This window comes from Bombus terrestris, chromosome 4 (genome assembly GCF_910591885.1).
Source record: "Bombus terrestris chromosome 4, iyBomTerr1.2, whole genome shotgun sequence".
NCBI classification, from domain to species: Eukaryota; Metazoa; Arthropoda; class Insecta; order Hymenoptera; family Apidae; genus Bombus; species Bombus terrestris.
Genome location: NC_063272.1, coordinates 6006330 through 6022235, shown reverse-complemented (window position 1 = coordinate 6022235; position 15906 = coordinate 6006330). Strand labels below are relative to the sequence as shown.

Genomic DNA, 15906 nt, shown 5'->3' with positions numbered 1-15906 from the left:
TCCTGCACTGGACCCTCTTAATGGTAGCGACACGAATCCTCTGGAAGAACCTTGTTTCATCAAAATAGAAAACTCATACTCTTTGGCAAAAACGGAACGAAGGCGACAAAGGGAAAGGATCAGAAAAATGAACTTAAAAATTCGCACTATAACATCCGTAGATTGTACAACGAAAAAGTTGAAAATCGAACCAAGTCGAAGCAACAAAATTGAAGCAACAATCTCGAAAAAGCAAACTGAACCTCTATTGGAGTGTGACTTCTGTGGCAAACAGTTCAACCGGAAGTCGTTTCTAGCGTCGCACATGAAGCAACACAGACATCGCTGTAAAACTTGCAACCAAACATTCGGGCTAAGAAAAGACTTGAAACAGCACTCGGAGCAAGTTCATGGTCCTGTACTATATCCGTGCAGTATCTGTGAATATAAAAGCAACAACAGGTGGACACTGAAGGATCATTTCATTCGAAAGCACACCAGCAGGTTCGACTATTCGTGTGCAGTCTGTGGAAAACAATTCAAGATCAAGAACGACATGGTGCAGCACGCGAAGCAAATGCATAGCAACGCATCTCCAATTATTTGCACAGTTTGCGGTCACGCATGCAAGAGCGTGCCTTCCTTAAAGTCTCACATGAAATACAAGCACTACAAGACTGCGTACCAGTGTAATTTGTGCAAACGTTGTATGACGACGCAGAAGAACCTGGAGCAACATCTGTTGTGGCACAAGAGGAAGGAGAAAGTGGTTTGCCAAACTTGTGGCAAGACTTTTGGTCAAAAGAGGGATCTGGACCTTCATTTGAGGATTCACGAAGGTATCAGGCCGTTCTCTTGCCCGGTTTGTGGCAAGAAGTTCCCGAGAAGAACTGCTCAGGAGCAACATATTTTGATACACACGGGTCAAAGACCGTATACTTGTGATATTTGTGGACAGAAGTTTGCGCAAAAACCGGGACTGATCTGTCACAGGAAGCGACATCCTGGACCTCTGCCACAGCTCCCTGTGATCTCCGTTAGAAAGATCATCGCGGATTTTACTCAGGGACTGAACGATGCCGCGATGGAGAAGAAGAATTAGGTGAAGTGAATGGAGTAACTGGGACGTTCGTGTGTTTTTGAACTTTGTGAATCTGTTCTTGTGGTTTTGAAGTTTATGTTGTCTGGTGTTTCTAAGCGTAAATAGTGTTAATTTTCTGTTATTTCTAGGTATAATGTAACTTGTTTTGATATTGACCATCATTACGCCTAGACTGTGAATGTCTATGAAATTTGTAAATGTAATGAAAAATTTACAAAGAAATTTATTCCATGTGTTAAATATTATGATGATTATTTTACTTTAAATATTTTACATATAAAGATATATGTGCAAAAGCATATCGTGTATGTATTGTATACATTTTGTAGATTTTTACATTCTTAAATTTCCCAAAAATGCAGCAACATCCGCAATCTAATAGTAATGGTACTTATAACGACTGAGTAGTGTAACTTGATTCTCGTTATGTTTGTATCCTTATATTTATTAAAATTCAACGAAGATAAGGAAAAAAAATATGCTTTTCCTTTTTCTTTTAAATAGTAAATCTATTGACAAGTAGCAAAATATTTTATTTGCCTCTGAGAGTATTTTAATTTTATTAGAAAGATATAGTTTACATTTAGAAGCTACAGACAATATAAGTTTCTAAAGCATTAGTGTTAGATCGAAAGACAGTTATATAAGGGTAAAACGATCAATTAAAGTTTATATTGCGTCGAATAAGGTGTTATAGAGAAATTTTCACGAGACATTGTTTCAGAGGGAATTTAATTATTCGTTGTTTATTTTGTTAATATTCATAGCACAGTTTGTGTTAGATAATTTGACATTTAAAGTACTTCGTTCACAATGCAGACTTCAGTCTGTTTGTGCTCTACGTTGCGTACGAGCAACATTGTATTCTTAAATGTTATTAAGTGAGTAAACAATAAGTGTATTTGTTTATAGTAAATTTGTATACATTATAACTATGTCTTCCTTACAAGAAAAAAAACCAGAGCAAATTTATTGATATTATGGGTTTTTTTACTAAAAAGTTCTTTTTCCACGATTTAAACAATATTTGGTTACGAAAGGGTTTATTATAATTATATATTAAAACCATACTGTTCCTCAGATCATCTTGAATATTTATCACCTATAACTTAAAAATCAAATTGAAAAATTAAGACGTAAAAAAGTTTTGTAATTTTGAGGCGAAAACGTTCCACAAAGAATCAACATTAAAAAAACATTATCTTCAACGAAAAAAATGAATAATTCTCCGAGACTTAAATATTAAACGAATATTAATCACATGTATTTATACGTTACAAAACTTTTGTAACAGAAAGTGTATGAAGCTTTATGTACATTTAATAATTGGTTATAAAACACTTAAAAACGATACGCATACATATCGTCTATTATTTCTTCTAATAAATTCCTACTTCAACTTACTAAAATTTGATTTTCTTAAAATAATATTCACATTTCATTTCTACAAAATGAACAATTTTTCATATGTATAACGTGTACGAGATTCTCATAAAATGTCATTGCACACCATCGAATATTGGTAGGTATATAGTAAAACTTAACGAAGAACAACAAAAATCATCGCAGAAGAACATTCATTCTAAACAAATAAGTACCATAATAATTCTACGTAGTTGCACATTTATTCCTTCATTATCTAAATTACTTCGTGCACTTCATCGTTGTTTCTGTTTCAGATCGCGAAGAGCAATTTCTCGAGCAATTCACGAATGCATCAAATGTGGAGCCTGCTTCTGTCACATGAGGAAGCTGGTAGAACACCTGAAGAACCTCCATGGTATCGACAGAGCCTTCAGCTGCGACGAGTGCGGCAAAACATTCAGAAGTCCCATGAACATAGCTCGTCACAAATTAATTCACACTGGTTTCAAAAGATTTTCCTGCGACTTATGTGACTATAGATCAAACCAAAAGTCAAACCTCGAGAGCCATCGTCGAAGACACACCAAAGACTATTCCTTTAAATGCGAACAATGTGAAAAAGGCTTCTTCCTGAGAACAGAATACTTAGAACATATAAATGTTCATACTAGGAAGCAATTGTACAAATGTGATCACTGTAGCAAGTCATACCCTTACAAGAAGAACCTGACAAATCACTTAAGAACGCATCATGCGAGTGTCTCGCAGTTAGAATTAAGAAATGACGTGACAAAGAAGCACGTGTGCACAATTTGCCTGGAGGGTTTCACGCGAAAATTGTTCTTGGAAAGGCACTTGAAGCAACGACACGGTTTGTACGAGAAAATGAAGCATTTATGCGATCTATGCGGGGCAGTGTTGTCTTCCAAGAGGAGGTTGATGGTGCATAGGCGGGGCCACGTTAACGAGAAGATCGTAAAATGCGATTTATGCGACAAGCAGTTCTCTAGCAAAGAAAACCTCGCTGTTCATCGGCGAGTGCACACTGGGGAGAAACCGTACGGTTGCTCGCAGTGTGGAAGAAGGTTTACACAGAGGACTTCTTTGATATTACATCTTAGGTACCATTCCGGGGAAAGACCGTATCAATGCGCGGATTGTGGGAAGGGATTCGTTTCTGCGAGTTTCCTGAAGAAACATCGAAAGATTCATGAGAAAACTACGCAGCTCGAAACTTAATTGCGAACGAGATCGTCTAATAAAGAGATACGTGTGTGAGCTCGTAATTCTTTTTGTTACCAATGAAATTTGTTCGTTTTTAATAAAAGGATGATGATTGATACGAATAGAATCTTGTATTTTATTGAAAATTGTACGAGATGGTGATGGTGGATTTAGGTACGCGCATTTACAAAAGCATCGGAAGCTTCGCATTTTAATGTATGAATTTCAGTGTTGATTCTAATTATGAAACCATACATGATGCTTTCTGTAAATGTGTAGCTTTGTCAATGAAGGTTCCCTCATTCCAGCCACTGGGACAACGATCACGACATGCTTAGCAGCTGCGAAGATTTCCGAATCAAGAACGAGGATATTCTTCTCGATCCTGGACAAAAGTGAGTTTTGTTAGATATTTTTTATGATCAGGATTAAGTAAAATAGTTTACGTTCTTACGCGTACATATATAAATTTCACACAATCATTTTGACTACACGCAAGCAATTCAAATTGAAATAAAGGTTCATACACACAAATTCGAATAAAATCCATTTAAAAGACAAGAATCTTTTCCGATGACTTATTACAAAACTGGTCTCTAAGTAATTTCCTTAAACGTAAAGAGGAAAGAAATAACAATTGAATGATCATCAATTTTGATAAAATTTCTTGATGAATAAGAATAAATTAGAAAATGGAACGATTTTCAATGATCCCACGGAGACAATTTCGATTCTAAACTAAACCTTTCAGGTTCGAGGGGAACGAGAAAGTCTGCGACCTTTGTCAAGAAAAATTCCACTTCGTAACCAGATTAGTAGCTCATCTGAGGATCGTTCACGGTATCCATAGACCCTTCAAATGTGTCACGTGTGGGAAGACATATCCGCAGCAGTTTATGCTGAACGCCCATGTGAAAAAATCTCACACTCCTAAAACGATTTCCTGCACTGAATGCAGTTTCATGGGGGTGAATGCGACTGATGTGGAAAGACATACGAAACGACATCATCGAGAAATGAAGTTCACCTGTGAAATCTGTAGCGAGAACTTCGTAGACAAGGATTCTTTGATGACACACACAACTATGCATAACTTTATGCAGTTTCAACAATGTAACGCTTGTGGTACTACGTTCAATGATGCATACAGGTATGATAATATTGTCCTATGACTTCATTCTAATATACAATCATTTTAATTGATAGTCACGCGAAGGCAATGCTGTGGCGAGAATATATAAAGGCTACACATAGAGGATACGATAAGTTTATGTTGCAAGTCACTTGATGATTAATTAATTATGATTAGTCGAGAAAAGAGAAATATATTTATTTTAATTATAGATGATAAACTGAAAAAGTTTAATATAAAACCAAAAGAATAGCTAATCTCACGGTAATCGATATTTGCAAATTATATAAAAACAGATAGATAGCAAAAATATGCATTTGAAACTATAGTTGATAATGTATCTATTGAATTTTAAAATTACATTAGAAAAGAAAATGTGACTTATCGTGTTTCTCTCTTGTACCCTTCAGGACCCTTGTGCCAAATTCTCAACAAATCTAACTCTTCTCGAATTACGAAACACGTCATATATCTCAATACTTTAAATCATTAAAAGAATTTCGCAAAATCCTAATCTTTCAATTAATTAAATTAGAAAATGTTAGAAAATCTCAATCTTTCGATTATCATGTAGAAAATTTCACAAAATCCCAATCTCTCAAATTAACGTAGCCTAAAGGAACACAACCGTTTGTACCACTACGATCCAACAACGTTGATTCAAGAGAAGCTCGAAGCTGACAGTCCGCAGAACACCACGGAGCACAAATGCGACGTCTGTGGGAAGGTTTACAAGTACAAATCGGTCTTGAAGCAACACAAAGTGAAAGCTCATGGCGATATGCCAAATTACGAAAGACGTCGATATTTATGCGCTCTTTGCGGGAAAGAATTAAAAACCGCAAAAGGCCTCGAAATTCACAATCGATCGCACACCGGCGAAAAGCCTTATACCTGCGAAGTGTGTGGCAAGTGTTTCGCCTGTGAAACATTGCTCAGGACTCATAATGTCACACACACTGGCGAGAGAAAGTATTCTTGCGATCAGTGTGGCAAAGCTTTCACGCAGAGATCCACGTTGGTCGTGCATAAACGTTATCATACCGGCGAACGACCGTATGTTTGTCCTCGATGTGGTAAAGGTTTCGTCACCAGGACTGTCCTGAACACTCACATGAAATCCTGTCGTTGAAGCCGACCAGACGATTATTCGATATGTGAGAAACATGTTTGAGACAGAATAGGGGCTTCCGGTTTTGTTGGAAAGAATACGGTGCTCAAGGTAAGACTGGGACTATTTCTACAACTTTTATAAGGCGAAAGTGTCATTCTAATTATATATACTGCAAAGCAATAAGTATTAAGACTACTAGGTATTGGTACTTAATATCTGCTGATATTTATGATGCATTTGAATGTTTTTCTAGTTATCTTATTTTAAATTATTTGCCTCATTTGCGCCATTTGTGTTTCGTAATGTAGAGCAAAATAAGACTCTTTGACTTTCTCGATAAATGTTATGCGTAAGTGTCCTATTCGAGAATTTTAGCTTTACTTAAGGCTCATTTTTATTCCGTATTTACGATGTTAAAAAGATGGTATTTTTTCTAGTTTAAATGCCAGCAATTTGAAGTTACAGTTATTCAAGATCGAGTCTTGAAGATGTTCCTCAAACAGCTTACGTGAGAAAAGCCATTGTTCAAACATAAAATCGAAAATGTTTTCGTATATTGTTTTTAAACTCGAAATTGTATATAAATGTACAACGATGTAAAAATCTCGTAGTATATGTGTTACTTGAATTACTACAAGTATCATACGTATTTACACACACGGTGTTTAAATGTTCAAAATCGATTTTAATAGACCCAGTCTTAAATTGAAATATTTTAATTCCAAGATAATACGAATGGGGGTTGCAGTATTAATTAGACAGAAAAGAAAAGAAACTACGTTAGATGTTGAAAAGTCATAGTTCACAAGGAACTTTAAAAGAACTCATAGAAAATAAAAATCAGTGCATGACAATAAATAATAAAAGAATCCAATATGATAGCGTCTAAGCGTACAGGAAACAAATCTGCGATCCCTAAAATATTAAATTCAATTTTGAAACTGTGTCAGGTATTCTGTCAATAATAATAGCCGACATGTATCGTATTCCCGTTGTTTCTTATTTCTACTCATCGAGCAGATTGACACAGCTCGATCGTTTAATACTGGGAAACCCTTGTGCAATTTATGACCCTTGAGGTACTTTTAGAAAACTCTCGTGAAATCAGGCCACCGCTTAAGGATATAGTCACCATTCACCTCAAGTGGATTAGCATCGAAATCGATCGCTTTTAAAGAAGGCAGCTTTTATCGTAGGTTCTTCTTATCGATGTAATTTACGTATATGTATATGCGTTCTCTTCTTTTATGTAAAAATTATGAAGGCGAATGTTCTCGAAACAACGAAAATAACGATACGAATGATATTTGTATTTCTTAAGAAATTTTTACTCTTTTTAAGAGATGCTACTCTTAAGGAAATCTTAGAAACTTTTCTTTATAGATACATACTCGTGTGTTTTTTAATGTGCAGAGTTAGCAAATATTTGGAATCTCTGCAACCATAAAGCCGTCCTTGATGCTAGTATTAAGGTGTAACAAGCCGTTTTTAATCTAGTTGCAGTAGCAAAAGTATCGCGCTATATCGTGGATGTAAAGTATGTAAATCGAAGATCACAGGGAAAAATATGAAAGATCCTTTTTTTTTTCTTTTTTTACAGGAGAACAATTTTCGAATTTAAGATTACTGCAAAAGGATATATTACACATCACTAGATCTCATTTTATTTTGTTTCAGTGTTAAATATGTATTTTTGTTATATATCTAAGTGTTTGAAAAATATATTTCCTTTCAACCACCGAGCACGATTTAAAAATCGGCTAAAATGGATTTGTCATATTTTTTCTTGCCTCCTCGATTAACATCATGCAAGGTACGATTTTACGATGATTGTAAGAAAAATATTTTCTTCTTCGATAGTAGAACTCGTAGAATTCATACTTAAAAGAAACACTTGGTTTAATCGATCGAAAGTAAATCATATAACAATCGATTTTTATCAATCGAAAAACAATAAAAATTCTTCAGCTATTAGATACCCTGTTGTTCGATAAGAATATAATCCAACTAAAAATCGACGACTTACTCATCGATTATTAGTTGTACAAAAAAAGACCATCATGAAATTATGTGATACATTTAACATCGATTTAAACTTGTACTTTTTTATACACGTTTCTTAAATATTTTTTATACATGTGTTGATTACGATCATTCATGTTGTACAAACAACGAGACAATTTCTCCTAAATCCTCTTTACTGAAAGCTCTGGAATAATGCTAGCGAATACGAATTTTTTATTATTATTGACTGCTTCTAGATATTTCTATAAATTGTTACTGCCAGACTCTTTTACGATGTCATATTTATTATTAAATTAACTCACCTGATAATACTGTCAATGATTTTGTATCGACAATAATAAAGCGAAAAGAATGATTTCACAACAGCTTAAGTTTATTATTCGATTCTCTGTTTCTGTTATTATTTAATAATTAATAATCCTTCAACATTGAAAGATTCAATAGTATAGCACATATTATTTTACATAATAATGAAAGGTAAATTTAGTAATGAAAAGGAATTTATGTGTATTGTAAAAATATTTAACAAACGACAAATGTCTATCGAAATAAATGCCAAAGATCAAAATAGAATCAAAAAGGACAAAAAATGAATCGCAGATAGAAGGCATTGTTTTATTTTTTGGCTATAATAATCAGAGACATGAGTGGGACAGATACCGGTGGACAGGTGGGAAATTAACATTTTAATAGAATACCAAAACTGAGGCTGGATCTTCGATACGAAAATCTACTCCTTGTTCCATCATTTTGTGATCGTAATGGTAGTTTATGTCGTTCAATATGGCACGATTTCGGGCATTAACATTACGTGGCTTCACGTGGATCGTACGAAAAACTATTTTATTTTTTTTTTTAAAGATGAATAATATTTTAATGCTGTGTTAACTCTTAAATGAAAATATATGATTTTAAAATTGAGATTGATTCTATTGAATAAATGTTTGGGTTCTTACGCGTCTTGCTTTCAGCTTGAAGCTGACAGATGTCCCGCAGGGTATCAAGACTTCTTATTATACCGTCGTACTGTAATCTCGTTAGATGTTTACAACGCATCAGCATGGAGACCAGCAAATCGTCGAGCATTTCACGATTGTTTCTGAGTTGTAACATTACTTCGGCTGTAACGATACGACCATTAATCGTAATTATTCTTATAACAAACAAATATCATATAAAATCGATTAATTTTTTTCTGGAATCCTTAATTTCCTAATTCAGATTGAAAAATTACAGTAATAAAATTTAATGAAATTTACTAAGATATTTAATTTAATCGTTTATTTAATTTAGTAGATATTTAATTCGATTTAATAAAATATAATTAAATTGTGGACGTTTATGCAAATTCATATTTCTGCAAATATAATTAAGGAAATAATCACTGAGCCTTATAAACCACCTTGTATCTACATTTTCATATATTTTATATGTCATACGCTCTTTTGCATCTTCAAATTTTCAACACATGCATAAACATTCACGATCTAGTTATAATCGTTCTATTTTTAATAAGAGAGCTGCTGAACGATACTTTTGACATTTTCAAACCATTAAACACAGAAACAGTGGTTCGTTTCAATAATGTGTAGAGTTACACAATTGGAAGGGAACAATGGCCAAAGTACCGAGATTCAGCGAGCTTTATTGCGACAGTTATCGCGTCAAGAAATAGACCATGCGAGATCCGCATGAGGAAACGTCTCGTGGACAGTGTTCAAAGCGTGTAGGATTTGGAAGAATTTATAATACCGAGCGTGTTGGTATAATGGGTAATAAGCAGCCCGACGGTGCTTCTGAAATTGCGAGATCTACTCTGATCCCACACGTGACCGCTGAACATTTGAAACCTAGCCAATGGCACACTGGGCAGCAGGAAGTAGCACATATCTTCGTAATGGGATATGTTAACTGAAAATCAAACTTAACAAGCTAAATTATGCATAGGATCACTCATTCTCGTCGATACATTGAGCGATTCTTTTAACATGATTTGTGTCTACATCATTTAAGCATTTAATTATTTTTCAGAGCCGATCTTACCGATTCTTTTCCATTAAATATCGTTTTGCTATAGAAATCTTTGTGCTTTCTAATATTTTATTTACATCTGATATTCAATTCATTTTTACTTTTTACCATATCAATCGTCATTCTTTAGTAATGCAACAGACTATCGATTTATTATCGGAACATCTATTACTGGAACGAGCAATTATCAAAAAATTGATTAGCAGAAAATTCGTGAACGATCTCTTGTAAGGAAGATAGAAGAATAACAATATAAATATAAAAGACTGTTTGATTTTTAATAAAAAAAAAACTTTTGTTCTTATACAATATTAATAAATGATCTTCTCTCGGCTAAAAACATATAGCGATTTCATTATCTGAACAGCGTGTGATTAATTTAAATAATCAAGATTCTATTGTATTTTATTTACTTTTCACGCGGAACTCATTAACAAAATACATTTTCAAAGTCGAAATTTCTATAATAGCTAATTGAATTAATTTAAAAATCTGATATTGGCTGCTTGATCGATCATTCATGTAAAGAAATCAATTCTAGGAATTTTCTTCGCGATCGTATCAGAAAATCATAAGAATCGCTTAATACGAATAAAAGCATATAAAATATGGACAACGAAATGTTTTAAGAAAACTTCAATAGCTAGGTAGAGTGGCGTAAAAGCAATCATCTATTTTTAAATTGAATTTCTCAAGCATAGTTGTACTTGATTCTAAATTGCTCGAAGCACAATGGAAGCCTTCGCAAATTACAAAACGTAATAACCGTGAAGCACCAGCTCGATATTGCCTCGACGTAGGCGGAAGGAAATCAATGATTACTTTTACGTCACTCTGTATCATATTGTACCTATAGTATAAGACACTGTGAGCTCAGGGCATACAAGCACTAAATTGTGCCAGGCTGTGTCAGTGATCGTGTGATGTCTGGAATCCGAATCTCTCACTGATATATGCAATGTCTTCAACACTCTTGGTGCTGCATTGGTCAATGCGTTTAGAGTTTGGTCAGATAGAGCTGGATAATCGAGCCTGAGTATCGTCAACGCACGAAATCGGCCCAACAGACGCAGATATCTGTAAAATTTGGTTTATGACGAAGATTATATTTGTCAAAGTTGATGTTTTCTGTAATCATTTCGAAACTAGTAATAGTGTAACAGTATGACTCAAGACAATGTTTATGTATCAAGGTAAAGATAAGATCGCCGAATTGTTAGAATTTTTCTGATAACAATGAGATATACTGAGATATAGGAGCTTATTAGAAATAGAATGAGATTAGCCATTTTTAATACTATCAGAGTGACAAGGAAAGAACACTTAAAGTTTGTCGTGGAAATTTTATAAATTTATAATAGTATAAATATATATTGTTTTATCGGAATATCACGATTAATTTTTCTTATAAAATAACACGTCGACGTGATTACAGTTGATAACAGCAATAAAGAAAATAATGATATTTTTAAATATTATTCACAAGGTATAAAAATTCATGACTTCATTCAATACAGTACTACGATGTAATTGACGTGGCACTGTTAGAAATTGTGTAATATAATAAATATCTGTGTTAATCACTTTAAATTGAGACTAAGAAAATAATATGTCTCAAGGCAACTTTTATCTTAACTTCTTAGAAAGAAACTGGGTTCGAAGAAAATTTCATTTCGAAGAGATGAATGATATCAGAGTATCTTTTTATACTTTCTGGAAGAAACAATAATCGACAAGGATCATTTCTGTTATGAAACTTTCAATTCCTTTGAATAAAATAATAATTGCGAAGACATAGGTCGATCGATGGAGCTACTTCACATGCCTTGGATTGCTATGGGGCGCCTGCCATTCCCGAAACGCACCCCGAAGATCTAAATATGCCAGGTGTTCGGTCGACCCTTTGGAAGCACTTGCGAGAAGTCGCAACACGTCGCTCACTCCTAGAGTCGCATTCAGCAGGCTTAGCGTTTCCAAATTGTGCTGACAGCTACGTACGCAAATGTTGATTACGTTAGTGAGGATCGATTAAGAAAAGTTGAGCAACCATGGCAATGGTTAGTGTAACATGGCAATGGTGCATCAGAACTTAAATAATGAATAAACCCAGCTTAGAGCGTGAAAAAGGTATGTTTCAAATTTATGTAAATTAATCTTTTGTAGGTAAATATACCGTTTCACGGTGCATAGACAAATTGGATTATTTATGTCCAAGAAAACTGTTCTTTTTTACTCTCCTAAGTTCTCATCGAATACAGTAAAAATTCAATAAAAACAAATAAGGAATTAAGAATAAGAATGGAATGTTGCAGTTTGCTTACGGAAGTTTACAATTATATTAATTCGAGTAGATTTTATAGAATAAAATCTGTCAGGCTTCTAAGAAATGAAGAAACAATCTTTCTATAAATAGGAAAGTAATTACGGTTTTTTGGAAATTTTTAAATTCTTTTTGTTCCATAATATTTCATTTTTGAAAGATGCGACATTGAATCTTTGTTTTCTGCAGAAAAACAATTCTTATACCTAATAGGTGATTTATTTTTAGTATCTGTCTCTGTCGCAATTAGAGATCGACTTTTTCATAATTGGAATTAGTTATAGCTACGAAGTAGAATCGGCAACTTTCTGATTAAATTCTCAGATGCAAGGCTGATTAATTACCCTAAAAAGTTTGCAAGAGCATACAACAGTTTGCTTCTATTTCCCCATTTACAAATGAAGATCCAATCGGTGAGTATCAGTTTCTTCAATTGGACGTTCTTGGCTCGTACAATCGTAAGAAAGTCAGCGCCTGCCTCAGCTTGAATATTACGAGTTATGCGAGCTTCTCTTGGCAAGAGATACGGTCGTGACCAGGCGAGTTCTAAACTTCGCATATGCTGTCCATATTGTGCCTAAGTAAAACGTAATTATCATCGAATTTCGATAGATTAGATGCGATAAAACAAATTTCGTAATCGTATTTTTCTGTACATCTGGTTTTAGTACTGCTGTTAATTCCTTTTAGGGTAAAAAGAATGTCGGATATGCAAATGTAACTAAAAATTGTTATCGTTTTATCAAAAATAATCTTTGTCTGTATTTTTAATTCTGTTTAACCCTTTCTAGGTGGATTTTCCTCTTAATTATGAATACAACAACATAATAATAAATAGAGCCTATAATACACTAAAATTTGAAAAAATGAATAGAATTTTTTAATTTATTAATTCATTTAATTTTATATTATAATTAACGCAATTACCAAAATGATCAAAATGACCAATGTGTAATTTCTCATAGAAATTTTGTAAATTCACAACGATCCATTTTTGTGGATTTGAATGATTATTTTTGCAAAATATATGCATAGGAAATCGTTCATCTCCTTGCATTACATACTTTCTCATTTACGATAGTATCCTATGTTGCAAAAGATGTCAATGATTCCGAAAAGAATTAAGACAATTTAACGGTCATTTTGAAAGTCTCATTAATTATTTGAAATGTATTGTTTCGTTAATTTTGAAAGGATTAAACACGGACGATTATTCTTCAAAAAACTCAAAATTTCAATTTCACACGTTTCATTAACGAATCATGTGACTGTAGTATAAGAGAATGGATATTAAATATTTTATTTTTCGCAAATGTTTGCGTACGGCTAATTCTCCCGCTAAAGGGAAGTCACCACGCAGATCACGGTCGATGAAGACTGTGATGGAACGCCAAAGAACTGGCGATGAAAGTGCACGGTTCCATGGCCGACAGACGTGTGCAACATTGGCACGGTCTCCATGACCGAGGTGACTGAATATCTGCGTCAGTATCAGCTCCGGCAGCTGATCCCACATCTCCCAGTATCAGCTTGGCCCGTCTTCATCGCTACGTAGCTGGGGCAGCTGTCGCAACCTCGTCAAGTTCTCTTGTCCTGCTTCGCGATATCGATTCGATCGTCATTGAAAATTGTACGATCGATTAAGTCGAATTCATGAGATACTAAACGCTTGAATTTACATTCAAATAGATCTCGATTGTTATTAAAAATCATACGATCAGTTGAATCAAATTCGCGTGATATGAAACGCTTGAATTTGCATTCAAATTGAACTTGATTATTTCTAAAAATCGTGAGATCCATTTATTGAGTGAAATACACGAAACATTAAATGGTTGAATTCGAGTTCAAATCAAATTAGATTGTTATTAAGCGCTTGAATTAGCATTTAAATTGATCATCTATTTTCAATAAATTTTGATTTAAAGTTGCTTGGAATTATGAAAGGAGAAAAAATGATAAAGAAAGTGTAGTAATATATATTTTAATAATCATAGAAATATTATGTGACCATGTTGCCGAGGTCCTCGATGCAGAATATAATAAGAGATATGACCAGTCCCAATTGAACTTTGCATTCTATAGATGAAATTAATAAATGTACGTGAGCTTCGTTACAATGATATCACGTTTCTTTTGTAGCTATTGAGCAACTGCTAAACGAGAACATTGAACAAGGATAAAATTCTTTTCTTGTTGCTACCTTATATTTTTTTAATTTATCAAAACTTGGAATTTTAGAAAGCTGTCTTAAAAAGCTATTAATAGCTTACCACTTTGACATAATTGAATTGAATTGAATTGAATTGAATTGAATTAAAAAATTTTTAATACTTGCTAGCGCTCTGCTCCTAGATCAACAGGAACATAATAACTTTATGTAAGATCGAGGATCGTCTAAATCGTTACTGAATTAATATTTTATCTGCTCCATAGGATAATAAATTTTCCCGCTTATTCGTTCAATGATGCGGTAAATTTAGTATCAGAGAACGTCATGAGATGGCGTTGCGATAAGCGAGAAGTTGCATACGCAGTATGATTCATAATTAGTACAGGTTTATAGTGCATTCGGTGCACATGTACCGAGAAATATGTGGGATTGAATGTACAACATAAATTTACAACTACGCAGTGTCAAGGTCTAAACTGATGACAGATCGTAGTCATTGTCGTCACTGAAAAGCGATATTATATATTCCTTAAGAGAGAAATAAGTTCGTCTAATAGTTACATAATCGTATAATCTTGGTCTTTGACCCTCGGTTCTCGGTTCTAACCTGTCCACGTGCTGTCTTATTGTTAGCACGAATAAGACGAACTTCATTCAATGTAACGAATTGTGAATTTGTTCCAACATTGACGAAACATTGATTAGTAACGTTGAACTATAATATCGTCAGTTTGTTTAGAATATTACATGCGTCCGTAAAAAGACGACTATTGACGCTGTTAAAACGCGAGAATGAAGGAAGAGGTGAATAACAAAGAGCTGGACAAGGATCACTGGAAGCTTGAGGCGCAAACCATTATCAACGACGTAAAACAGCATGTAACGGACATCAAAATATCAGAAAAATTACGAAATAACAATCATTTCCTCTACTTAAATTTGATTACATTAGAGGGCTTGAAGTTTTGCATAGAACTATCAAGTGCTGGTTTTACCATCGTTGGTAACGAACACGACGACACATCAAAGAGAGAAAGCGAGCACTACGAAACGCCCTACAGCTTGTTGAATTTCGTTAGCCCGCAATATAGAGATTCCTTTGGGAATTCACTTGTTCATAAGCTTAAACAATTAAGTAACTCACAGTGAACAAATTTAATCATAATTTTTTAATAGTGAAATGAAATACAGTTAAATATAGATGAAAATAAAGTGCTAATTCCAATTGTTTGAATACACACACATATACACATCTTTCAACAATAAGCGTTTGAAATCCAAAATAAATTATGATTCTCGTCAAATGTGTTTTCTCTTTGCACTGCATTCATTCAATCCGAATCTAGCCGAAGATATCCAAGTGCACGGTAATTTGCAAGAACAGTGTCGTACTCGATACATAATACCAAATCTTGGAACTTCCTTTTGGCATTATATGCGC

The 15906-nt window shown here is 34.0% G+C and overlaps 4 protein-coding genes and 1 long non-coding RNA gene across 7 annotated transcripts; 3 read left to right on the top strand and 2 right to left on the bottom strand.

The window, feature by feature from the left end:
- Window positions 1-127: 127 nt before the first annotated feature.
- Window positions 128-1081, top strand: LOC125385024 (gastrula zinc finger protein XlCGF7.1-like). Its single transcript, XM_048405509.1, has one exon. The coding sequence runs from the start codon at window positions 128-130 to the stop codon at window positions 1079-1081; it is 954 nt and encodes a 317-aa protein (XP_048261466.1).
- A 1889-nt stretch (window positions 1082-2970) lies between these two features.
- LOC125384849 lies at window positions 2971-3289 on the bottom strand. The gene is made up of 2 exons (XR_007223656.1): window positions 3158-3289; window positions 2971-3076 (listed from the first exon to the last, which is right to left on the bottom strand). It is a non-coding gene; the product is annotated as an uncharacterized LOC125384849 (long non-coding RNA).
- A 403-nt stretch (window positions 3290-3692) lies between these two features.
- LOC110119221 (gastrula zinc finger protein XlCGF8.2DB) lies at window positions 3693-8306 on the top strand. Of its 3 annotated transcripts, none has more exons than XM_048404868.1 (4): window positions 3693-3844; window positions 3979-4065; window positions 4422-4820; window positions 5415-8306. In XM_048404868.1, the coding sequence occupies exons 2-4, from the start codon at window positions 4001-4003 to the stop codon at window positions 5932-5934; spliced, it is 984 nt and encodes a 327-aa protein (XP_048260825.1). In that variant the 5' UTR covers window positions 3693-3844; window positions 3979-4000; the 3' UTR covers window positions 5935-8306. The 3 variants fall into 3 exon arrangements, with proteins under 3 accessions (XP_048260825.1, XP_020718415.1, XP_048260824.1); XM_020862756.2 differs by having other exon boundaries at window positions 3693-3886; XM_048404867.1 differs by having other exon boundaries at window positions 3695-3844; window positions 3950-4065.
- A 265-nt stretch (window positions 8307-8571) lies between these two features.
- On the bottom strand, window positions 8572-13808 carry LOC100647929 (F-box only protein 39-like). Its single transcript, XM_012308350.3, has 7 exons — window positions 13617-13808; window positions 12637-12869; window positions 11798-11962; window positions 10823-11049; window positions 9694-9852; window positions 8898-9062; window positions 8572-8779 (listed from the first exon to the last, which is right to left on the bottom strand). The coding sequence occupies exons 1-7, from the start codon at window positions 13806-13808 to the stop codon at window positions 8628-8630; spliced, it is 1293 nt and encodes a 430-aa protein (XP_012163740.2). The 3' UTR covers window positions 8572-8627.
- Window positions 13809-14825: 1017 nt separating this feature from the next.
- Window positions 14826-15769, top strand: LOC125384847 (GSK3-beta interaction protein). Its single transcript, XM_048404871.1, has one exon. The coding sequence runs from the start codon at window positions 15258-15260 to the stop codon at window positions 15612-15614; it is 357 nt and encodes a 118-aa protein (XP_048260828.1). The 5' UTR covers window positions 14826-15257; the 3' UTR covers window positions 15615-15769.
- The last annotated feature ends 137 nt before the right edge of the window (window positions 15770-15906 follow it).

Coding starts and splice junctions, on each gene's coding strand:
- LOC125385024 (XM_048405509.1), top strand. CDS start 128: ATGAACTTAAAAATTCGCACTATAACATCCGTAGATTGTACAACGAAA.
- LOC110119221 (XM_048404868.1), top strand. CDS start 4,001: ATGCTTAGCAGCTGCGAAGATTTCCGAATCAAGAACGAGGATATTCTT. Junction 4,066..4,421: donor CTTCTCGATCCTGGACAAAA/GTGAGTTTTGTT, acceptor TAAACCTTTCAG/GTTCGAGGGGAACGAGAAAG. Junction 4,821..5,414: donor ACGTTCAATGATGCATACAG/GTATGATAATAT, acceptor AAATTAACGTAG/CCTAAAGGAACACAACCGTT.
- LOC100647929 (XM_012308350.3), bottom strand. CDS start 13,808: ATGTGGGATCAGCTGCCGGAGCTGATACTGACGCAGATATTCAGTCAC. Junction 11,050..11,797: donor GCGCCCCATAGCAATCCAAG/GCATGTGAAGTA, acceptor CAAATTTTACAG/ATATCTGCGTCTGTTGGGCC. Junction 8,780..8,897: donor TCAAGCTGAAAGCAAGACGC/GTAAGAACCCAA, acceptor AAAATAAAATAG/TTTTTCGTACGATCCACGTG.
- LOC125384847 (XM_048404871.1), top strand. CDS start 15,258: ATGAAGGAAGAGGTGAATAACAAAGAGCTGGACAAGGATCACTGGAAG.